A 25,270-nucleotide genomic window follows, 5' to 3' on the forward strand; every position below is an offset into this window, starting at 1 on the left:
ATATCATTGATGATAGATATTAAAAAATAACTGTTTGCTTTGTGTTGTCATTTGGAAAACAGACAGAATGCTGGCATCTTCCCCTGGCATAGTTCCTGAAATGTCCCAATTGGTGAGAATTACTAGGCTCATATTTAGAGTTGGTTCAGAAGTTTGTTGGTTGAAATACTCTCATGTTGTTCTGAATTAAGTGATCTCTATATATTACTTTTTAAGATTTATTTTCTTTTCATTTATGTGTATGTCTGTGTGTCTATGTAGGCACCTGTGTAAGGGTGCCTATGGATGCCAGAAGAGGACATTGGATCTCCTGGAGTTGGAGTAACAGGCAGGTGTGAGCCACCTGAGAACCAAACTCTTGGTCTTTTATAACAGCAGCCAGTGCTCTCAACCACTGAGCAGTCTCTCCAGTACCTTTATATATTATTTTAAAGAATATTTTTTAAATGGGGCCCAGAGAGATGGCTCAGTGGTTAAGAGGACTGGCTGTGTTTCTAGAGGACCCTGCTTCAATTCTTAGCATCCATATGGCAGCTCACAACTTATCTTAAATCCAGCTCCAAGTGATTTTATGCCTTCACATAGACATACATGCAGGCAAAATACCAATGTACATTTAAAAAATTAAATAAGAAGGAAAGAGAAAAATAAAGAAAAGAAAAATGCATTTTTAAAATACTTATATTTTATGTGTATGTTTGCCTGCATATATGGGTATGCACACCACGGCGTGCTTGTTGCCCATGGAGATCAGAAGGCAATGCCAGATCTTCTGGAACTGTGCTTAAGAAGGATTGTGAGAAGCAAACCCAGGTCCTCTGAAAGAGCAACAAATGCTCTTAACTGCTGGGCCATCTCTCCAGCTCCTACACTGTATGTTTTTAACTTTTGGAAAAGAGTCCATAACTACTTAACTAATAATGAAGTTACTCATCAAGACAGGTTTCTTTGGTTCCATGTACATAGTGAAGGTCAATATACCATATACTTGCACATCTATTTTTATTCTACTTCACTCAGAAAAGTGAAGTAGAACTATCTTAGGTGTCCATAAGCTGATGAGTGGATAAAACCAACTGGCACACAATTCAGTGAAAATTTATTCAGCTGTAAAGAAAAGTCAATGATGGAAAATTAGTCACATATGGTGTATATACCTATATCCCCAGCACAGGGAAGGTAGAGGCAAGAAGATAGTTGAGTTTGGGGTCCAGTCTGTGCTGAGCTATACTTTGAATGATTCTGCTAAAAACAGAACTGAACTTGAAGGCAGCTTTGGAGATTCAGTATCAGAAGTCATAGGACCTTCAGTCTGATGTATTCATAGCTAGGCTCCATTTTGTTCCTAAATGCCTTGTGTGCTTACACATTTGTTTTGTTCATTTAGAGGTAAAGTCTTCCTATGTTCCCCAACTTTTGCTGGGCTCAAATTATCCCTCCACCCCAACCTCTGAAGTTGCTAGCACTATAGAAGAGGCACTGTGTGATATTGTTTTTCCCCCCTCATTTATTTTGTGGTTTGCTGAAGATTGAACCACAAAAGTCCTGCACATTCTAGGCAAGTGCTCTATCAGTAAACTACATCCCTAGATTACCCAATTGGATTCTTTTTCTGTTTTGCCCAAACTATGGCTTTCATATGGTTTGGGCTTGTTCAATTATTTAATGTGGGTTATAGTAGATGTTGTTGAACTTTTTTTTTCAATGCTGTAATTTGCTTTGTGTATTTGGGAACTTGGCTGCATGTATTTGTGATTATTGTATCTTTTGACATTAGCGTATATGTCTGATATGATTATAGACAATCAGTTTCTCTAGTTTACTACTTACATGTTGTACCTGTTCCATCACTTTAATGTATTTTTTAATTAAATTATTTTGTGTGTCTCTCTGTGCATGTGTGTGCCTGTAAATGTGCCACACATGCATTTTTATGCCAGAGAATAAGTTGTAGGAGTTGGTTCTAAAGATTAGATTCAAGTTGTCACGTCTGGTGGCAAATGCCTTCACCCACTAAGCCATCTTTCTAGCACTTTTATATTTGTAATATGAATAGTATATATTATGGACATCATTATGTAATTTGATCATATAGTTTAATCTAGTCTTCCAGCCTTTGTCTTTTTATTGGGTTATTTAAACCATTTCTATATCATTTAATTTATATTTCTATATACCATTTTACTATTTGTTTTTGTGCCTAACGACCTTTTTGTTGTTGTTCGATTCCTGCCTGTCTTCTTTGTATTACACATGTATTTGTGTGTGTGCGTGTGTGTGTGTTTTCCTTACCACTTTCTACCTATTCCTCTGAGCCTCAGGCTCATGGTTTCTCTTTTTAATTAATTAATTTATTTATATAAAATGCTGCTACCCACTGGTCCCCCACCTCACAGAGACCCTCTTCCTACTCTATTCCCCTTGAAGGAGGAGGCTCTTGGTTCCTTACATAGGCTGGAAACCAGCAAGCCTCACTGATGCTGCTCTCTTGCTTCCCCTAACAGCTGGAATTACAGATGTTTGGATGCCTGGCATATTATGTGGGTGCTGGGATGTGAACTCCAATCTTCATGACTGTACAATAAGTTCTGAGCATCTTCCCAAGCCCCAAGTAGAATTTTTTGTAATGTTTAAATCCTCTTGTTTCCTTTATTATATTTAGTTATTTTCCTGTGGTGGCCATAAAATTACAATTACCTTTTTAATCCAAGGCAATATAGTTCAGAATAACACTATCTTAATTTCAATGGTATATGCATTTTCTACTGTGCATGTACCTTCCTTTCTTTGTACTATTATTATTGTACACATTACATTTTATGTGTTATATAAGCCAATCATTTGTGTAATTATTGAATTTTTAATCACCTTTGTAATCAGATGAGAGACTAAGAATTATAAGCACAAAGTACAATATTATATTTACTAATACAATTCTTTTTGTCTCTTCAAACATGCTTTTACCACATTGTTTATTTCATAATAAATGTCATCTGTTATTTTTTTTACAAGGCAGCTGTGGTAACAATACATTTGAAGACTTTTAAAGAAACTATTTCATAGTTTCAATTTATAGGATTTGTTTTGCAAAGCAGGTTATAGAAAACATGTCTTGGAGTCAAAGGCTATTAAAAGGACCGATTATAATTCAACTTATAATTGCTTTTCTCTTTGCAACAAAATATATAAAGACATGCTTGTGTTTTGCTTGGGCAATCAAAAGGAAACTTTTGGATTTCCAATTTAAGTGTATCACTGCATTGACAGCCTCCAGCTCCTAGAAACAGCTGTAATTCTTTATATTTTGTCTTTTGGTCCAGAGTTAAATGCCCTTAATTATTTACAACATGTAGAACATTATTATAACCAGAATTCTAAATTAATTAGCTTTTGAAAGTTCATCTGTACTGAAAATAGATAAATCCTTTTCTACCATAAAATTGATAGAAAAATGAAACATACTGAAATTGAAATAAAATATTTCATTCTATAAATGTCCACTAATAAATTGAATTAATAAATAATATTATGATGTAAGTATCCCCATAATACAAAAAGATCATTTTTGTAAAAGAGATTCTATCATTTGGATTCAAATTTTCAAGGACTTTGGGAAATAATGTCAAACAATAGACTCCATTCTTAGTAAGAACATAAATCAAAATCATAATGTACACTTATACCACACCCTCGATATCTCAGGGAATGTTGTGGAAGAGGATCTGGGAATATGTGATCCAAAAGATGGGGTAAATGGCTACAAAACAGTATTTCCTAGACTTGATACAACCATTGTATCAACCATTTGCTCATATAAACTGTATTATTAATTTTTCTACAGATGATACCTTGAATATATGGGTTATTCACATTAATAGCTACCTACCTTCCTTTTTAGGGACATGAAGCCCACTTTTGCTGAAAAGGCTGATGGGTCTGCAAAGTTCATTAGCATTAATAGTTTTATCTGTCATCTTTACTACTTTAATTTAACCTTTGGGTCAGATTTCTGTTAGTCATTTAAGGAAAGCCTGTGCCAGACTTAGGTAGTACAAGGTTAATTTCCCCCCAAACTTACTCTGTAGCTTTTCTGCCCTTTCAAGGCTGAAGAGTAACTTAAAAGATAAAGGGGGCATCTGGACTGGACCTTGTGATTATATACATAACAGCCATCAAGTTTCACATCCTATTCCAGAACACTAGCATCCACTCTTTTTCTAAACCAATCCCACCTCCTTTTTCCCTCTTGCTTAAGAACAAAAAGAGCTTAAAAATTTTAGTGACTATAGCTCAGGCTGGCTCTGAACTTGGAACGTTCCTGCCTCAGCTTCCCCAGTGCTGAGAGTAGAAGTATCTACTGCAATGCCTGATCCTTCTTAAAAATTTAATCATAAACACAAATATTAGTAAAATGTAAATAAAATGTGGTTCTATGTTCTTGAACTTTGTTGAAAATTGTTGGCATTCTAGACCTGCCTCTGGAAGAACATAAACATGATCAAATTACTTTTGCTAAGTCTGGTTTCTCCATTTTAAAAAAAAGTGCTTTTACTATACACATAAAATTGTTTCCATTTTTATCATTCTATGATGCTGCTTTTCTTGCATGGCTTGAACCTGTGGCCATACATGCTATATACAAGCCGTGTACTAGTAAGGCACATTCTTAGCCCTGTGGGTATTTTAAAATTTTTGTTGTTGTTTTGTTTTATTTAATTTTTTATTTATTCACTTTACATCCTACTCACTGCCCCTCCAGTCACCCCTCCCCTTCTCTGAGCCAGTGGGGCTCCCCTAAGTATCCCTAACCCAGATACTTCAACTCTCTGTGAGGCTTCCTCTCCCACTGAGGCTGGACAAGACAGCCCAGATAGAATATATCCCACATACAGGCAACAGCTTTTGGGATAGCCCCCTGCTCCAATTGTTCAGGACCCACATGAAGGCCAAGCTGCACATTTGCTTCATATGTGCAGGGAGGCCTAGGTCCAGCCTATGTTCTTTGTTTGGTGGTTCAGACTCTGAGAGCCCCCAAGGGTCCAGGTTAGTTGACTCTGTTGGTCTTCCTGTGGAGTTCCTATCCCCTTTGGGGCCTGCAACCCTTCTTCCTATTCTTCCATAAGAGTCCCCAAGCTCCATCCCTATTTGGCTGTGGGTGTCTGCATCTGTCTGAGTCAGCTGATGGGTAGAGCCTCTCAGAGGGTAACATGCTCTTGATGCATAACAGAGTATCATTAACAGTATTAGGGATTGGTGCTTGCCCATGGGATCAGTCTCAAGTTGGGCCAGTTATTGGTTGGCCATTCCCTCAGTCTCTGCTCCCTCTACTGTGCCTGCATTTCTTGTAGGCAGGATCAATTTTGGGCTGAAAGGTTTGTGGGTGTATTGGTGTCTCTATCACTCCACTGGGGTTCCTGACAGGCTATAGGAGGTAGCCTCTTCATGCCACTAGTCTACTTGCCAGGACAGTCATTATTATACCTTATAGGGGTCACTCTTACTGACTTTTATCCCTTAGCAACCTCTGTCTTAGTCAGAGTTTCCATTGTTGTGAACAGACCCCAAGACCAAGGCAACTCTTATAAAGGCCAGCATTTAATTGGAGCTGACTTACAGTTCAGAGATTTAGTCCTTTGTCATCATGGTGGAACACATGGTGGCATGCAGGCAGAGACAGTGCTGGAGACGGAACTGAGTGTTGTGCTTCTTGATCCAACTGCAGCCAGGAGAGCCATCTTCCAGGTAGCTAAGAGGAGGGTCTCAAAGCCCACCCCTACAGGGACAGACTTCCTCCAACAAGGCTATACCTACTCTAACAAGACCAGATATCCCAATAGTGCTGCTCCCTGGGCCAAGCATATTTAAATCACACCTGTTGTACTATGAACACTAGCCAGGAGGAATAAGCTTCCCAGTCAGTACCAACTTGAGTTCTCCAAGTCATGTGACTGAAGTGTGTGGTGTCTTCTGAAATAAGGTATATTACTATCACATTCTATTGGGCAATCAAGAGCAATGGTAAAGGTTGTATTGATTTGGGAGTCTTTGTGACCAAAAACTTGAGGGGAAGTATCTAACACCTGGCACTAGGCCTTTTTATTTGATGGCCTATGTCGTCGTCGTCGTCGTCGTCGTCGTCGTCGTCGTCGTCGTCTTCTTCTTCTTCTTCTTCTTCTTCTTCTTCTTCTTCTTCTTCTTCTTCTTCTTCTTCTTCTTCTTCTTCTTTTTCTTCTTCTTCTTCTTCTTCTTCTTCTTCTTCTTCTTCTTCTTCTTCTTCTTCTTCTTCTTCTTCTTCTTCTTCTCCCCCTCCCCTCCCTCTCCTCTTCCTCTTCCTCCTCCTTCTCCTTCTCCTTTTCCTCCTCCTTCTTCTTTTTTTCGCCTATGACTTCTAAGTTCTAAGGGGAAGCTTTAGCCCCTATGTAGGATAACTCCATTGAAACTCTTACATGTGTAGGTGTGTATGGAAGCTTAGAACAGTAGTTTCCATATAGCTTTGTCAAGCATACTTAGGGTAGTAACTCCCTCCCCCAACCCTTTCACTTTTCCTTTTCTCTCACCCCCTCCTCATTTTCCCCCACTACCCTCTTCTTTCTCTTTTCAGTTAGGTCTTTCATCCCCTCTGTGACCTACTTTCAATTTCCTGGCTTCTACAGAAGCCTAGCCTGCTTCTTTCTCTTCTTTTTAATTCCTCCAAATATGTACTCAAGGAAGCTAATAAAAAGATTAAAGTTATACTCACATTTTGGAGAGACAGTTTATCACACATGGTTTATACCTATGGTAACCATTTAATTTGATGTCCAAGCTATAAGAAATTTGAATGTTAATGGGTTATTTGGTGATTACACCAGCATAGCAGCTTTAAATTAGCAATCTCATGTCAATTATAATTTATGGTCACCCCCATTTCATATGTTGTTCAAAGAAGTGTTACTTAGTCTAGGGGCATGGCTTAGCAGACACAGGAGCTTGCCTCCAACCTGATAACCTGAGTTTGATTCCCGGGAGTCCACATGGTAGAAGGAGATAGCTCACTTTTTCAGGTTGTCCTTTCACACACACACACACACACACACACACACACACACACACACACACGTTAAAAGTTCTTAAGAAAACAAGAAACAAAGGAGAGTTATCTGGTTATCAGTTGCAATTCCTTCACATGGTTTTGTTTTGGTTTGGCTTTTTTTCTTGTAGATGCACTGGGTGTGGAGAGTAATACCGTGTCATGCCAGCAATCTCCAGCCAGTAAGAAGGGGATGTTCACAGATGATTTACACAAGCTGGTGGATGACTGGACAAGAGAAACAGTAGGGCATTTTCCTAGTAAGCCAAGTTTAAACCAACTCAAACAGAGCCAACAAAAATCCGAAGCAGAAAACTGGAACAAGTCATGTGAAGTAAGTTGCTTTTCATCTATCCTCTTTATAAAAATTAAAAACTATAAAATTGATTTGGGTCTATGATTATAGTTACTCTGCAAAAATGGTATGCCAATGACATTGAGACTTTGATCTTTATCTAGATTTATTCATGTCTTTGAGCAAATTATCTTTCAGACCAAGAGTTGCCAAGTTTGATGAAGGGGCACATTAGTAAACATTTTAGGCTTTCTAAGCCACAGGGTTACAAGAATCAATTTGATTGTAACACAAAAATCAGTCTAAGAAAATGTGTAAGCAAATGGTTGCAGCTCTGTTCCCACATGAGCTGTGTTCCCACGTGATTTATGGGCTGTTCCTCCAGTGAAGTCCTTCCCATTCATAGCAGTTCTAATTTAGTTTTCCATATGTACAGTTTGCTGTGCTTAAAAGAACAAACATGCTTTATGAAAAGAAGTGGTGGGCCAAAATGTGATGGCTCTAGTTTTATGTTACTCTCTGTCTAAAAATATAAAATATTAAAAAAGAATTCATCTAGAGAGAGGGTTAATCTGATGGTACAAAGAATTAAGTGTTGAGGAAAAGATGTCCTGTGCTGCACATCAATGTTCTTAAACCCAAAAAGGTATCTGAACTATCTCTATTTAGCATAAAAACAATCTTAAGGCTGTGGAAGGTGAAAAATGATGAGGTCTATTGAGTTTGTAGAAAGAAGATGATAGTTATTCCACACGGCCACATAAGATAAGAAGTACATATAAGTGGTATATGGGAAGATGTTCACAGGGTATTTTGAAGTGGGAAGAAGATAGATCATCTAACAAAATGGATAAAATAATATTATTTAGGCAAAATTATGCATATGTTTGTGAATATATAAATATAAGAAGCTCTGAACACTATGCTAGAAGGTAACATTTGGACCCTATTTTATTTTGTACTTTTTAAAAAATTAGGTATTTATTTCATTTACATTTCCAATGCTATCCCAAAAGTCCCCCACCTGCTCCCCCACCCACTCCCCCACCCACCCATTCTCACTTCTTGGCCCTGGCGTTCCCCTGTACTGAGGCATATAAAGTTTGCACGACCAATGGACCTCTCCTTCCACTGATGGCCGACATGCAGCTAGAGACACGAGCTCCGGGGGGTACTGGGTAGTTCATATTGTTGTTCCACCTATAGGGTTGCAGATCCCTTCAGGTCCTTGGGTACTTTCTCTAGCTCCTGCATTGGGGGCCCTATGATCCATCCAATAGCTGACTGTGAGCATCCACTTCTGTGTTCCCTAGGCCCTGGCATAGTCTCACAAGAGACAGCTATATCTGGGTCCTTTCAGCAAAATCTTGCTAGTGTATGCAACGGTGTCAGCATTTGGAGGCTGATTATGGGATGGATCCCCGGATATGGCAATCTCTAGATGGTCCATCCTTTCATCTCAGCTCCAAACTTTGTCTCTGTAACTCCTTCCATGGGTGTTTTGTTCCCAATTCTAAGAAGGGGCAAAGTGTCCACACTATGGTCTTCATTCTTCTTGAGTTTCATGTGGTTAGCAAATTGTATCTTATATCTTGGATATTCTAAGTTTCTGGGCTAATATCCACTTATCAGTGAGTACATATTTTGTGAGTTTTTTGTGATTGGTTACCTCACTCGGGATATTTTGTACTTTTTTGTGTTCATATTTTTAAAGGAAGCTATATTTTTTCGAAGTAAGCAAACCTATTAAAATTTGAAATGTAAGAATTTCAACCCTCATAATTGGAAGATATCTCTGGTTATATTATTATTCTGTGTATAGTTGGTAATAGATATAGTCATTGAATATAGTTTAATAAAGAACATATGAAAATACTTTCATTGTTACTTACATTGAGATTATAGCTTAGTGGTAGAGCACTTGCTTGGCAATTAAGAAGCCTTGGATTTGTTACCATGCACTGTGAGAAAAAAGGAAGAAAAATGAGTAGTCTTCTTTAAACAGGACATGATGATGCACATCTGTTGGCCCAGCACTTGGGAGGCTGAGTCAAGAGTATCTTCAGTTGGTGCCTGAGCCACATAGGATAATGTTAACTAAAAAAATAAAATAAAAATCTATTGCTAATGTTAAATAAAACTATTCAAAACTTAGATTCCTTAACTAGTAAGCAGTGTGTCCGCTTGGGAAATATATGTGTTTGTCTTATTCCTGGCACCAGGTGATGCTCAGGTAGTATAATTACTGTTAAAATCTGAGATCCTTCAGAGGCATTTCAAGGCAGAAATGCATTTGTTCTGCCAATGAGAGACTTTGAATATGGCATGAAGGAAGGCTGTGTCGACTAGTTGGATGGTGGTTTATTGAGTATAAAGTAAGATGTTCACAAGAAGGGTGAGGAGAAAATTATGTATGAATAAGTGGTGAAGATCTTTTAACAGATCTGGGTCCCAGTGTCAGTCATTTATGAGTTGTATGACTTCATGTCTCTTTGCCTCAGAGTTCATGTATTTCAAATGTGAATAATCCTTTCGGGGTTACTGTGAAGATTAAGTTAGATAGCACCTACAGAGTTAGACCATCACATCACAGGGGTTACTTGTATGTGGTAACTGTTTTGTACTTTAGATTTGGTTGGTGATATATTTGTGTAGAGGATCAACTAGTGTTCTTGCACAGTACTGTTCTGTAGCCCTACTTAGCCACTACTGTTTGCATAGTCATGTATCAAGCCGTTATTGTGTGCCAAGTGCTCTGATAGACACAAGTAAGAGCAAATAGAGCCATTAAATCACAATTATAATAAGAACTACTAAGAGAGGTATAAGGGAATATATATTTAGGGAAATTTGATCTACTAAAATGTGGTCAATGAGGGCCAGCCAGATGCCCTAGTGTGTAAAGACACTTGTTGCCAATCCTAAATTCAATTCCAAAGAACCCACGTGGTAGAAGGAAAGAATTGAGTCCCACAAATTGTCATCTGACCTCCACATGCAACTGTAAGTGGTTAAGGAAAGCATTTCTGATAAAGTGATAATTGAACTGAGATCTAAAGGAAGAGGAGGCTCTCAAATGTGGTCCTGGGAAGGAATCCTGTTTTAAGAAAGATGGATTGCTATGGCGCCCCAGGTCATTAATAGGATGAAGCTTGAATCACTGTTCATTTGTTTTAAGAAGAGCACTGACTGAAGCAAGAAGACAGAATTTGGTGGGATCAGGGCCAATGTTTTCCAGACAATCAGGAGTTAGTCACAGTAGGCTAGCTGATATTTAAGAAAAAAGATTTGGTAATTGGATGACTGTATGACTTGATTAGTAGTGGCTGCTGTTTGTGTATTATTCCTGGATGCTGATCACTGAAATTGTGCATATGAGCAGATATGGTAGTGTAGGGGATGATTGCCTGTTTGGGCATTTGAATCAGAGATATCTTAGGAATATTAAAGAGTAAATTTACAACCTCTCTAATTTAGGCTCTTAAAAAGCATACTATTGTTTTTAAAACAATAATACTCATTACAGATCTTAACCAATGAAAAAAAGTAATTTTTAAGATACCATTTTCAAATCCCACCACTCAAAAATGGATGCATAGAAATACCTTATTCAAATGTGAGCACACTATATTACCATTTTAAATCAGAAGCATTACATTTAATTTTACCTTTCCAGGAAGAAAGTACTGATACAAAATGCTCAGCTTTAAGTAAAATATTTTGTAACTAATCATACATTGTCATTCATTTTCAAGTAAAGCTTTAAAAAAAAAACCGTTTTCCTAACTTACATTAAAAATTTCTAACAAAAGTGTAATTGAAAGTTTAGTTTTAGCTTGAACTAAGGATTTGAGGCTCCTAAGAGAATTATTTACATCCATTGGAATCATTATTCCTATGTGCTTTATTAATATATTCTAATCTCTATTCATATATTTAATCACAATATTAAACAAGAATATATCTTTTCAGTACTGCTCAAAACACAATTGTCTTGTGGTTTTGAGTTTAATTTAGAAGAACAGAGGGCTGGGAAGGCAGCTTAATCAGTAAAGTACTTAGCATGCAAGTATGAGGACTTGAGTTTAGGACTTAGGACCCATATGAAAAAGCTGAGTATGTGTGGTGCTTGCATAACTACCAGCACTGGGTAGGAAGAGACAGAAGAATTCTTGGAGATTGCTAACTAGCCAGCCTTGCCTATTTTGTGAGCTTCAGGACAGTGACAGACTCTGCCTCAAAAAAGAACTTGGATAGCACCTGAGGAATGACACCCGAAGTGGACTTCTTGCCTCTATATGCACATAAGCTCACATGCATGTACACAGCACACACACAAGAATAAAAGTAAATGTGTATGGATATAACAGAAGGGCTAGAGAGATGGACGGTTTGGGCATTAAAAGCATTGGCTGCACTTTCAGACTTGGACTCCATTCCCAACACCACATGGTGGCTTACTTCTGTCTGTAACTCCAGTCCCCGATGATCTAGCGCCCTCTCCTGGCCTCCATGAATAATACATACGCATGTTACATACATGCATGCATACATACATACACACACTCAGGAAAACTACAATTAAAATAAAATACAGAAGTGTCAGGCTTTAAGATAGTGAAAAGGGAACAGAGGAGATATTTACTGAGCATTTACTATATGTTAGGTCCCCTTGTTACACTGATTATGTTCCTCTGTCCAGAGATTCATACAAGTAAGATGAACTATTTTCCTCTATGCATACAGTCTAAAAGAACATTCGTGGCAGGCAGAATGAATTAAAAGCAAAATAATACTGTTAGGATGAGTAAAGTAGGGGCTAAAGTGTGAACAGGAAGTTAATATGGGCCTTGGAATTATCTGGAATGGGTTGAAATCCCTGTCTTAGTTGCTTGGTGACCTTGGGTTGCTTACCAATTTTAGTTTCTGTTTCCTTATCTAATAATGCCTATACTGAAAAGCAGGGCAGTTAGGAAGATGAGCTGAAGTAAAGATGGGCTGCAGAGATGGCTCAGTGGTTAAGAGTACTGACTGCTCTTCCAGAGGTCCTAAGTTCAATTCCCAGCAACCACATGCTGGCTCACAACCATCTGTAATGGGATCTGAAGCCCTCTTCTGGTGTGTCTGAAGACAGCTACAGTGTATCCACATACATGAAATAAATAAATAAATAAATAAATAAATAAATAAATCTTTAAGAAAAAAAAAGAATGTTACTCATGCATAACTCATAGAAAGGTGCTTCACTCAATGTAATAGAAGTGAAGCAAAAAGAATAGGCATAGAGGCTGAGAAAAGAATGTGCCATATGAACTGACGTTATGTTTTTATGTTTGTTTTTGTTTTTTGTTAGAGTACTCCATCTACTATGGGATACACGTCAAACTGGATTTCTTCTCTCTCCCAAATTCGTGGAGCTGCCCCAACTTCCTTGCCACAAGGACTCCCACTCCCTTCATTTCATGGGCCATTAGCATCATATGGAATGCCTCACGTTTGTCAGTATAATGCTGTGGGTGCCGCAGGTTATCCAGTACAGTGGGTAGGAATTTCTGGACCAGCACAACAGTCTGTAGTGCTTCCTACCCAATCTGGGGGACTCTTCCAGCCCGGGATGAATTTGCAGTCATTTCCAGCTCCACCAGTGCAGAATCCAGCTTCAATCCCTCCTGGTCCTAAATGAATCCAAGTTGATGCTGAAGGAAGGGGAGAGAACTTTCAGAACACCTGTGATGCTACACTTTCTTCTTGAGTTCTGCCGTATTTTCTCTCATTCGTGTCTACTTTAAACTGTGTTTTTTTTGTTGTTCCAGTGTGATATTTGATACAGCTCATCTTTCTGTAGTTAATGTGCAATTTGCACAAAGAATACTACACACAGAAATGTTTTTTCACTTCAACTCCTATCCTCTTTGATACTTGATTTTTAAAAAAATACTGTTCCGAATGCTTTACTAGCCCAGCTTAAGTGTTACCATTTCCAAGACACCTTCCATGTGTTGCGGAGATGCGCTCACCCCGCCTAACCTCTTTTTTATGCTGCTACCAGCAGTTGTGTGAGACTTCTCTTTAACATGTGTAAAAAAGTATGTGGATTGGTTCTCCCCAAATGTGGATGACGTAAGACCCTCCAATAGCCAGTCTTGTGGGATTCGTCATGTCTATCTTAGTTTTTACTTTTCACAGAAGGCAGTAACTGGCTGCAGGATATGTGTTGATGTGTAAATGTAGTAGACTTTTGTCAAGCAGCACAAAAGCTGAGCGTTTTGAATGTGACTTTCTCCCCGTCATCACAGCAGGAGGAGTGAGGGTGTTCAGTGAGGCGGAGGGAAAGGCAAAAGCAGAACTGTAACAGCTCCTTGAATCTACAGCTACTAGAGCTGCTCCTGGGTTGCAGTAACAACCCAGAGCGGCCGTCTTTTCTCATGTGCACACACCACTTTGCTTTTGCGCATCCAAGAGGCACTGGTTTGGCTTGCATTCTTTTGCTAGGCACTGCAGCTGATGTAAATCTCATTTGGGGGTAATCCTTGCAATCCTAACCAAGGAGATTCAGGTTAACACTTCTGTTAATCCATTCTTCTAAAGTGAAATGTACTTGACACACTAGGGTTTGTAGCTTTTGAGACTTTTGCATAAAACACTGGCTTTACAGGGTTCTAAGAGATGTAGGATACACACTGTCCTGCAGTGAAATAGTACACCCTAGGATGATATTATTTAAATTGCCTTTAACCTTTTTTGATGACAATGTTTGGGTTGTTATCATTTCTTACTAGTGTCTATAGAGTTAGAACATTTTAGATCTTAGATGCGTTTGTCAGCCTCTTGAGAATTTGAGAGACTTCACTGTCAAGTTGCACTTTACTGGGTTTTATCCAGTTTTTGGAGGAAGGGAGGCAGTGTCAAAATGTACACCTTTGGTTTTTAGGGAGGTTAACTTTAGTAATCTTAAGCGCTAGTCACAGGGTTACCCAATTTTCAGTCTGTGAAACCCAAATAGAATTTTTACTTGGTTTATATCAACCCCTCTGTATACATGTTCAAATGACTTACCATTCATTGAAACTTTGAAAGTCCTTTCAAATACATGTTTTCCTATTTAGGAATTCTCTTGGTAACCATTCCAGACTGTGGTCTTTGTTTCTGTTAACCAATTTTCCTCCATATTCCTCTAAACCCTACCCCCATGGGCTTGCCGGGAAGTGAGAAAACTTAATGTATGTGCTTTTTTCATACAATTTCATACGTTGTGACATTCAGTACCCTTCTTAAAAGTTGTCTTACATTGCTTACCTAAAGACCACACCTGTCATCACATTTTTATCACTGTTTCTGGGGGCACTCCGTGGATTGCTATTGGTAAGAGCCACAGTTCCTTTTCCTAAGCTAGCATGTTTTGGATGAGACCAGATCATATGCACGGATTCCTCAAATTCCTTCCATGGTATTGCTTTGCATTTGAAGTGATTTTCAAGCTATTCATGTAGTGCAGTTGCTTGCATTGTAGTGTTTTCCACAATGCTCCTAAACCCCAGAGTTCTTTAAAACTGTTTCATTATCAGTTGGTTTTGTGTAATTATATTGGGCTAAATAATCTATAAGGTGAAACACTACAGGTTTTGAGACTGGATCTCCTCTAGTTGCAATCCTTTTAAACAGTGCCCCATGGTGAAAACAAATTCCACAGATGACATGTACAATTCCATTTACTAATAGCTGCTCTACATAGTATGTCCTGTGTTTTGTTACACATCTCAGTTTTACATATAATTCATTGTTCTTGTTTGCCTGCAGATGTTTGCAGTGCCTTGTAATATTTAGAATCTTTTCAGGTTTTGCTGGAAAGAAAAGTCATCTTCTAAAGTTTGAAGATGGAACTAGTGTACTGCTGTCTCCATGCTGACTGCAGTATCTGGGTTAACATATATGTTACATATACATTATGCATATGTAATGTGTAGAAGTTAAAGCTTACAAAAAAAGGGAGTGTGCAGAAATGAAAACAGTGCTATTCACTTTGCTGTGGGGTTTTCTTTACTTTCCCTCATTGCTTTTTGATTTGATTCAGATTATAGTCACTTTGATTGTAAATACTGATTAGTTTTCTAGGTGGGAATTTTGTATTGTTTCATAATTTTAATAAGTCTTATAATCATGCTGTTTCCATCCTTGCCTGAGGTACTTTTCTTCCCCCATAAATAATGAATTCCAGATAACGCTCAGAAGTACCCTTTTTCTTTAACAAAAAGCCTAGTCTATATAATAAGCCTTCTGTTCTTTTCTAGAAAGTGCGCAAACCTATCCTTTTTGCTTTTTCTTGTAAGCAACACAAAGGTTGCACTTAGCCACCATCTTGTAAAGTTTCCTTGCGAAATAGTCGGTATGTCCACCCATTCTGTTTCCCCCTCCAAGCGCACATCTGATGAGCAGTGTTGTGTACTCATGTGTGGTGACATGAGCAAGTCACCATGAAGCACTGCTCTTGGGTCTGTGGAGTTGGGTGTAACAGAAGACTGGAACCAGTACTGCTGTATTCAGTGCAGAACCCTCCATATACCTGGAGCAGTCTTGAATCTAAGCAATTTGCTGTAGTTTCACAAATATCCCTGCAGGTTTTCATCTCTTCCTTGCTTATACCAAGCAGAAGTTCTAATAGTTTGACGGGAAGGAAACCTAACTGTGAACGTTTAAAAGGCACTTCCGCTGTGATTTTTGGGTTGAGTGTAGAGTGTTTTCTAAGGTCTGATGCAATGTTATCATCTGAAAACCCCAGATTTACTGGCAGTCCAGTTACTTTTGTTTATCTACCTCGTTTTTCAGTACTGTTTTAGGTGCACAAGTAAATGTTGCCTGTGAAACTTGCTTTTTTGCCTTGATTCTTTGTGTTAGTGTAGATTCTCAGTCTGGCTTGCCTTTTCTGTCCTAGCACTCACCATGCATGTGGGATGAGAGGAACCATCACTCTGCCACCAAATCTCTGCTTAAGTGATGACAGCCATGCACCTGTGTGTAATAAAGTTAGGGGCTGGGGGATGGAAAGCAAAGAGAGAAATTAAATTGGTGGCAATACAGGACTTGGTGGTGGGAGCTAGTTTTCAAATGTACTGAGGTGAGACAGCCCCAGTGCCCCCAACTTCATATGTACTGGTGATATTTTCTTACTCAGTGCCTAAAGGGCTATGGGTTGTAATTGCTTTAACTACCACAGTGAAATACTTGACCTCTTAGGGCAGTGACCCATCTTCAAAATGTTATCAGACTGCCTGGTATTTACAGTGACAGTTTGTTATCTTAAAATGGCAGAATGCATTTCATTTGGATCTTAGTTGGTAGTAAGCTTTTAGATAATTGCTTATCTAATCTCTGTAGTTTAATGGACTTGACTCTCTTTGCTGTATTTTCTAAGCATTGAAAATTCTCTTCCCCCCTTTAAAAAACTCAGCAAATGTTTGTAACTGGATATTCCTTGTTTCACATGTTTACTGTGTAACACTACATTTTTAATATTAGTAAATACTATATTTCAGTCGTCATTTATAAGTACATTCCTGAGGTATATTTGCCATCAATTTGTGATTCAGTTACCTCATGTTTTCTTTGATTAAGAAAAACCTGAGCCTTCTGAGGTGGTATGCAAGCCATTTTCTAGAATAGATTGGTTTTTTTTTTAATCTGTAGTTAATCAGGGACTTATTTTCCCTCCCTTTATTTAGAAGATATAATAGAAAGGTATGTATATATAGAAAAGACTTTTGATTTGGTAAATAAAATTCTAGGGTTAAAATTTAAAACTCTAACCCAAATTATGAAATGAAAACACTCGAACATAGTACCAGTTCTTTTTACATAAAATTAGTGTGCAATTGGTATAGAGACATACTTTCAGACCACCCTGGAAAGAGTCTCTTTTATATGTGTATGAAGGATGAATTCAAACATTGATCAGGGACCTTGACAACTATCATGTGAATGGGCCCACAGTAGTAATCAGGTTAAAGTGATTTTCCACTGAGATGGTTGAAAGAATGTACAGATCAACAGCTCCGATTCTGGGAGGTTCTCCGTGAAGTAAAACAACCCAGACTGTTAAAAAGCTAAAGGTCAGGTGAGAAGGCAAGGGGAAGACTACACTCTGAAGGGACGATGCATGAAAATGCACACTTGGCACCCTTCTAGCTTTTTTACATTGTGTTTCTTCCCACTATAATTTAAGATTTAAGGTTGAGATTTGTAGTCTAGACCCCTCAGCAGGTAGAGTGGATACAGTGACTGGTCAGAAAGTGCAGTTGCAGGTCTGTCATGCTCAATCACTTAACGCTATAATGTGTTTCCTGCGAATATCAAGCATGTAGACCAAGTGCAGCATGGGAGCCACTCAGGAAGTTTATGAAATTAAACTTTCATGCATAATTTACCATGAAATATGTAGATTTCAGCCAATTCTCAATACTTAACATTTAGTTATATATGTGAACTCTCCTTTCTTAATTCGGGAATGTAGCATTATATAGAATGCTGTTAAACTTAATTTTAACCCTTTTTAACTTTTTTTTTTTTTTGGTAAGCCAAGTGATCTACCTTTCAGCAGTTGTCTGGTTTTGATTCGTCGAAACTGTGATTTTTATTTTAATTACTATCCAACTGTTGTTAAATATTTTGTTTCCTGGAATTTTGTTTTGAAATAAAAATAAAGGCTGTGTTAAATGAGTATGTCACCTTATTAAAATTCTGTCATATTTACTGCAATCAACTGGCTTAAATTTTTTTTCAATCAAGTATATATAATTGAACAGATTTAAGAAACTTAGTCTTACAGGTTGTACTGGCTTTGCGGTAGGGGGCACCTGCCTCAGCCGTGTCTTCCCTGTTGATTTACATGCAATTCTAACACATTTCCAGTGGGCCTGCCTTCTCCACATTTGCAAATGAGCCAGAGTTATAACCTATTGTGTTAACTAAGGTTTCAACTGTGAATTGATTCACACAACAGTCCTAACATAGGTCTCCACTTCTTATGGCAAATTTAGGGGTGGGAAGATAAGAGTTTTCTAAGGGTCATATGGCTAGTGGTAAAGTCTAGAGTCAAACACAGGTCTATCTGACTCCATAGTATACATATGTAATAACCCAGGAATATTGCATAACATACATAATAATCCAAGTAGACTGAGAGCACATTTTAATTGTTTGGATTCATATGCACGTTCTTTACATTTCCTGTCATGAAACTGTCCCGTGCTTGTTCCTTATGAAACACTTTATTTTCTTCCCTTCCAATGTTGAGCCACCTTTAGAAAAATAGATTTGGGAACCTGAGAGATGGCTCGATGGTTAAGAGCACTGGCTGCTCTTCCAGAGGTCCTGAGTTCAATTCTCAGCAACCACATGGTAACTCACAGCTATCTGTAACTCCAGTTCCAGAGGACTTGGCACCCTCACACAGACATGTGGGCAGAACACCAATGCACATAAAAACAAATAAATCTTTAAAAAAGAGAGAGAAGGAAACCTCCCTCCTATCGCTTCTCAATCATCAGTGTACAAAGGCTTTAGGAATTGTAAAGCCTTGTCAGATCAATCAATCACTTGTTCACTTGGCTGTTGATGTAGAAGAAATATGCATATGCAAAGAGCCCTACAGGAAGAGTAATAAGACCTACTGGGAATGTTCATTGTGTGAGGCATGAGTGCATGTGTCTGGAGTCCTGGGTGATTTGGAGGCTGAAGCAGGAAAATTGCTGGATCCATAGAGTTATAGGCTAGCCTGGGAAAGATAGCAAAATCTTTTTCCAAAAGAAAGAAAAGAGAAGTGGCACAGAGAGGAGAAAAATGGAGCGAATTGAGATTAGATGAATCCTTAAAAGCTTTTTAAAGATCCATATTTTAGCCAGTAGCGCACACCTGTAATCACAGCACTCAGAAACCTGAGAGGAGGGGGGTGGTAGTGATTTCAATGCCAGTCCTAGACTATGTAGTAAGACCTTTTGTCAAATAAAAGGCTCACTTTGATTCAGTAACTCAGAGGGACAGCAGAACAAGCATGGGCGACTTGATTTTCTAAAATGAGCTGATTCCATTGACAGGTAAAAGGAGTTCCCTTATTATTTCCTGAATGTGCTTATTAGATATTGCTAGTGTCTTATACACTTAATTTGCACTTGAGAAATCAAACTGGTTGGAATAGACCTGATACCTTTTGGAGTCCCTCAGACCTGGTTTTGTGTTCTGGTTTATAAAGTTGAGGAAGTACCTAACTTTCACAGCTTCAGTAAGAGTCCTTAGCATTGTACCCACTAATGTAGTGCCCACTAATATAGGTTTCTTAACTAATAGTAACTAATAATAATAGTAACTAACAGTAATAGTAACTAATAGTAACTAACTAATAGTAACTACTACTAATAGTTTCTTAACTAATAGTAACTACTATTTAAGTAATTACTTAAATAACTATTAATTACTTTAATAACTGTTTTGACTCCACAAATCTCTCTTTTAAAAGAAAAATATGACTAAACATTACCCAATTGTGTTCTTCCATTCCATTTTGTATTGGTATTCTGAAATTACTAGCACTGAATAGCTTGTAGACAAAACAGAGATATTTAGCTAACAGTTTTGGAGACTCAAAGTCTAAAGATTAGGCAGCTATATCCATTCAGCCCTCTGAGAAAGAACATGGGGGGGGGGGTTGTACACGCACACACACACACACACACACACAGGCTCTGCATCACAGCATGGTAGGCAGGAAAGTGGAAAGGGAAATGGCTGGGTGAAGAAGGGGTCAATTGTGTGTAGCAGCCTAGTTCTGCGGGAGCAAGTATGTACAGCCATAAGAAAAGTTTTAATCCTTTCATGAGGGCAGTGTCCCATTTAATTTCAGTGAGGCCTCACTACCTCCAAACACTGCTACATTGGGAATAAGCTTCCATTAAAGATGCATGCCAGTAATCCCAGCATTCAGAGGGCAGAAACAAAAAGGTCACTGCCAGTTCAAGGCCAACCTGGGCTACATAGTGAAACCTTGATTCAAAGCAAAACAAAACTCCTTTGAGGGCTAGATATGGTGGTACACCTCTTTAATCCCAGCACTTGGGAGGCAGAGTCAAGCAGACCTCTGAATTCCAGACCAGCCATCACTGCATAGTAAAACTCTGTCTCAAAAAAAAAGAAATCGTTTGAGGAATACAAACCATGTATAAACCATCAAATTCTACTTTTGATTTATGTCCTTGACAATGCGAAATGTACTCTGTGCAAATGCTTCCTATGTTTTAACTCATTTTAGTACAAATCAAAAGTTCTAAGTCTCATCTTAGACTCAAGGCAATCCCTCACTGTGAATGTATAAAATCAAAAGCAAGTTATTACACTTGATATATCGTTGAGTGCCTGCTATGCTCATGGTACTTGTTCAGGGCCCTCACTGGGGGAAAAAAAACCAAATTTCGTATGACATCTGCTTTCAAGATACAAGAGAAAAGGAGAAATAGAATAGACATTTCCTTTCTAAAAGAAATAGACATACAGGAATGAGATATGGATCTCAAACAAGACTGTAACCCAAAAGTGTAGACTTACAGCTTGAAGTTCTGTATCTGATAGCCTGTACCTAGTATAGCAAGAAGAGGTCATGAGCCTTTGCTTGTTGAGACCCATGTAGGTACTGTACAGCTATGCATATGGCTTTGCATGCTGCCACTGATACTGCCTTTCTAGGGTTTAAGTGGCAGTCTCATGGATGTATATATTCTTGTTAAGGACATCTACAGTGGCACACTAGGCTTTCCTTGGCACTCTTGGTAGAATAGCTCTGCTTTTACCATATGTGGGTCAGTCAGCATAGTCTTTGGAGTGATGACACAAACTGTGTTCCAGGGCCATTTGAACCACAGCTGGAGGAGCCATAGAGAACTGCACTGTAATGGAGGAGCAGCAATGGTAAGGAAGCCCTGAGCAGCAAAGCCAGAGAAGCTCTTCCCCTCCCTAAAAGCACTTTGTCTTTCTAGGCCTCTGGACCTAAGTTGGAAGGGACAATTTCAAGGATTTCTGAAATGTCCTGTAGGCCTTTCCCCCATTTTCTTTACTATTAGCACCTTCCCCTTGAGATCTGCACTCATCTTCACTGTTTGGTTTGAGCTTCTTTGCTACAAGGTCTCACTCCATATCCCAGGTTGGCCTCAACCTCCTGATGAGCCTCCTGTCTCAGTCTCCAAGGTACAGGGATTATAGGGAGTCGGTTTTTGTTTGTCTTTTGTTTTGCTTTGCTTAGACAGGGTCACATATAGTCTAGGCCAGGGTTAAGTGGGACCTTCGATTCCTGATCTTTCTGCTTCCACCTCCCCAGTTCTGGAATTACAGGCATGCGTCCTTTGGCTTGTTTTCACTTTTCGTGTGTGTGTGTGTGTGTGTGTGTGTGTGTGTGTGTGTGAGAGAGAGAGAGAGAGAGAGAGAGAGAGAGAGAGAGAGAGAGAGCTGTGTATGCACATGTGACTGCACATGTATGTGGATGTGCATGGAGACCCATGGTTGATGGAGGAGAATTATCCTCAGTCACCTTATTTATTGAGGCGCATCCTCTCAGTCAAACACAGAGCTCACTGGCTAGTTGAGCTATCCAGCCATCTCTGGAGATCCTCTGTCTCTGCCTTCCAAGACCTGCTTAACTTTTACTTGAGATCTGGGAATTTTAACTCTAGACCCTTTTTTGTTTTGTTTTTTTAAGGTAGATGACTTAGTTACTTTTCTACTATTGTAACAAAGCTCCATAGCCAAAACAGCATACATATATTTTTAAAAGTTTATTGGGGATTGTCTTAGTTTCAGGGAGTTAGTCCATGACCATCATGGCTCCAAGCATGGCATCAGGCAAGCCTCGTGATGGAGCAGCCCCTAAGAACTTATATCCTGATCCACAAGTTGGAGGCAGAGAGAGGGAGCTGGCTGGGAATGGTGTGGAAACCAGAAAGCCTACCCCCAGTGACACACCTCCAACAAGGTCACATCTAATCATCCCAAACAGATGCACCCACTGGGAACCAAACATTCAAACATGAGCCTATGGAGCCATCTGCATTCAAATCACCACAGTAGGATGGTCTAGCCAAGAAATAACTCAAAACTCTAATACGTCTGCCTTCACCTCCTAAATGCTAGAATTTCAAGTCTGAGCAGCCCACACCTGCATCTAGTTTCCGATCTTCCTGCCTCATCCTTTTCACTGGCTTGCCCCAGGATAGGCTCTACTAATCTTTAGCAAGCATTTGCTCAGCAGCACTTTTATTTTGTTTTCCTGAGCATAGGTTTTCACAAGACTATGAATTTTCTAAGGAGTCTCACTATAAATCTCGCTCAAGAATGCCCAAGAATAACCATGCAGTAGCACAAAGGCACCGACATAATGCAGCTTAACAATAATTGCTCTTTTTAAGTTAGGGTTTCTATTGCTGGGAAGAGACACCATGACCACAGCAACTCTTATAAAGGAAAGCACTTAATTGGGGGCTAGCTTACAGTTTCAGAAGTGTAGTCCATTATCATCATGGCAGGACATGGCAGTGTGCAGGCAAACATGGTGCTGTAGAAGGAGCTGAGAATTCTACATCTTGATCTGAAGGCCACCCCCACAGTGACACACTTCCTCCAACAAGGCCACACCTCCCAATAGCACCACTCCCTGGGCCAAGCATTCGAATGCATTAATCTATGGGGGCCATTCCTATTCACACCACCACAACTGCCAAGGATGGCTCCCAAGTTTCTAATAGACCTAATTTCTTTTTTTTTTTAGATTTATTTATTTTATTTTATTTTATTTTATTTTATTTTATTTTATTTTATGGTATGAGTGTTTTACCTGCATGTACACATGCATGCCTAACACAAAGGGGGTTCAAAAGAGAATGTTGGATACCATAGACCTGGAGCTACAGTTGTTTGTGATCCAGTGTGTGTAGACCTAATTTCTAATAGATCTAATTTCCGTCAGCATCCTGGTCACAACCGCTTATCCAATCTCTAAAATATGTTAGCATCTTTCATGGTTTCATCACTTGAGCCCTCTCCAGAATCACCCATAATACTCTCTTTACAGCTTTCTCTAGTAAGTTACTCTAAATTCTTTCAACCCACAGCTATGACCTAGCTCCAAATCTCCTTCTGCATTTCCAGGTATAGTTATAGCCACCCCCTTACTCTTTGGATTCAGAATTTCTTTAGTGTTGCTATGACAAGGGATCTGACGTTCTGTATTATGAAAAGGTGTTCAGTGAGGTATATATAAAAGAGAATATGAAGTTGGGAAAGGAATATGGTGGTGGTGGAGTATTGGAGGAATTGAACAGAAGGAGTGGGGGTGGATGGAGTCAAAATACATTGCATGCATTTATGAAATTTTCAAAGAATAAGTACTATTATTCTTTTAAAAGAGAGTATGTTGCTAGACAGTGGTGGTGGCGCACGCCTTTAATCCCAGCACTCTGGAGGCAGAGACAGCTGGATCTCTGAGCTTGAGGCCAGCCTGGTCTACAGAGCAAGTTCCAGGACAGCTGGGACTATACAGAGAAACCCTGCATCGAAAAACCTAAATAATAATAACAACAACAACAATAATAATAATAGTGTATGTTTCAAACTGTGTAAGGAAATGAGGTAATAGGCACACTGTAATCTTCTAAAACAATTTTCCTCCTTACACAGTCACCTTCATTTGTACCAAAGACTGGAAAAGCCTGATTTGTTTACAAAATAAGTTTGGTCTCATTAAACTCATCCTGATTAGTTATATAAATCCAGCAGGAACTATCATAGTTCTTTAAATTTGCTTTGCTGTAACTTTTTGTAAGATGTCTCAGAGCTAGGGGGCTGGGAGAGATGGCTCAGCGGTTAAGAGCACTGGCCTCATACTATGATTCCCTCTTTGATCTGCAGGCATACATGCAGACAAAGCACCTGCATACATAAAAATTAATTAAAAATAAGCAATATGTCTTTTTAAGGGAGAAAAAGAAAGAATCTCAGAGCTGGACACGATGGCCCATGCCTTTAATCCCAGCACTGATAAGACGGGAGCAGAAGGATCTGAGTTTGAGGCGAGCTTGGCCTATACTATGTATAGTAAGTGCTAGGACTGCATAGTACCCTGCTCCCCAAGTGCTGGGACCAAAGTTTTGCATTACCACGCCCAGATAATTTTTATTTATTGCTTTTACTTATTCGGTTTGTTTGTTTTTAGATAGTCTCCCTTTGCAGCCCAGGCTGGCTTAACATTGAATCCTCCTGCCTCTCTGCCTCTATCTCCTGGATTACATCTCCCAGGACTACAGGTGTGTGCCACTATACCCAATGACTTACAAAAACTTCCTGAGGTTAGAAAACCAAGCTAGGTACTCACCATAAAATTTCCTTTTTAGAGCTGGGCAGTGGTGGCACATGCCTTTAATTCCAGCTCTAGGGAGGCAGTAGCAGGCAGGTGCATCTCCAAGTTTGGGGCCAGCAAAGATTTTGGACATCCAGGGCTACATAGAGGAACTCTGTCACGATGCCAGCCTGATCTACAGAGTGAGTTCCAGAGAAACCCTGTTTCAAAAAAAATGAGAGAGAGAGAGAGAGAGAGAGAGAGAGAGGCCCTGTCTCAAAAAACTTTAAACTTTTCCTCCTTAGGACCTACAGATTTGAGTGATGTTCTTCTTCTAAGGGTCCCCAAAATATTTTGAGATTCCTGGACCTGCTCCCCCTGTAAGACAACTATATAGAAAGCAAAATAACTATCTTTTTGTCCTTTTGGTTGTGAGTCTAGCCTTTACTGGCTGAGCCATCTCTCCAGCTGCACATCAGGCTTCTAAGTACAGCTTTATTGACTCGTATCTGACAGATTTTTATTGAGCTACCTAAAATAACCA

The 25,270-nt window shown here is 39.1% G+C and overlaps 1 protein-coding gene and 1 long non-coding RNA gene across 11 annotated transcripts in view; one reads left to right on the top strand and one right to left on the bottom strand.

Annotated features, from left to right (window-relative positions):
• The window catches only part of Wnk3 (WNK lysine deficient protein kinase 3), a 151,418-nt gene extending 133,305 nt beyond the window's left edge, over window positions 1-18,113 (top strand). For 7 of the 10 annotated variants that reach the window (XM_006528870.4, XM_006528872.4, XM_011247830.3 and 4 more), the window contains 2 exons: window positions 7,201-7,403; window positions 12,718-18,087. In XM_006528870.4, coding sequence (XP_006528933.1) covers window positions 7,201-7,403; window positions 12,718-13,047 — 533 coding nt within the window. In that variant the 3' untranslated portion in view covers window positions 13,048-18,087. Of the gene's footprint in view, window positions 1-7,200; window positions 7,404-12,717 lie in introns of all 10 variants that reach the window. The other 3 variants (NM_001271678.1, NM_001271679.1, XM_006528871.4) reach the window with 2 other exon arrangements.
• The window catches only part of A230072E10Rik (RIKEN cDNA A230072E10 gene), a 28,545-nt gene continuing 14,528 nt past the window's right edge, over window positions 11,254-25,270 (bottom strand). The window contains exon 3 of the long non-coding RNA NR_015600.3: window positions 11,254-13,060. This is a non-coding gene — a long non-coding RNA (RIKEN cDNA A230072E10 gene). The remainder of the gene's footprint in view (window positions 13,061-25,270) is intronic.

Source organism: Mus musculus, chromosome X (genome assembly GCF_000001635.26).
Source record: "Mus musculus strain C57BL/6J chromosome X, GRCm38.p6 C57BL/6J".
In the NCBI taxonomy this organism is placed as follows: domain Eukaryota; kingdom Metazoa; phylum Chordata; class Mammalia; order Rodentia; family Muridae; genus Mus; species Mus musculus.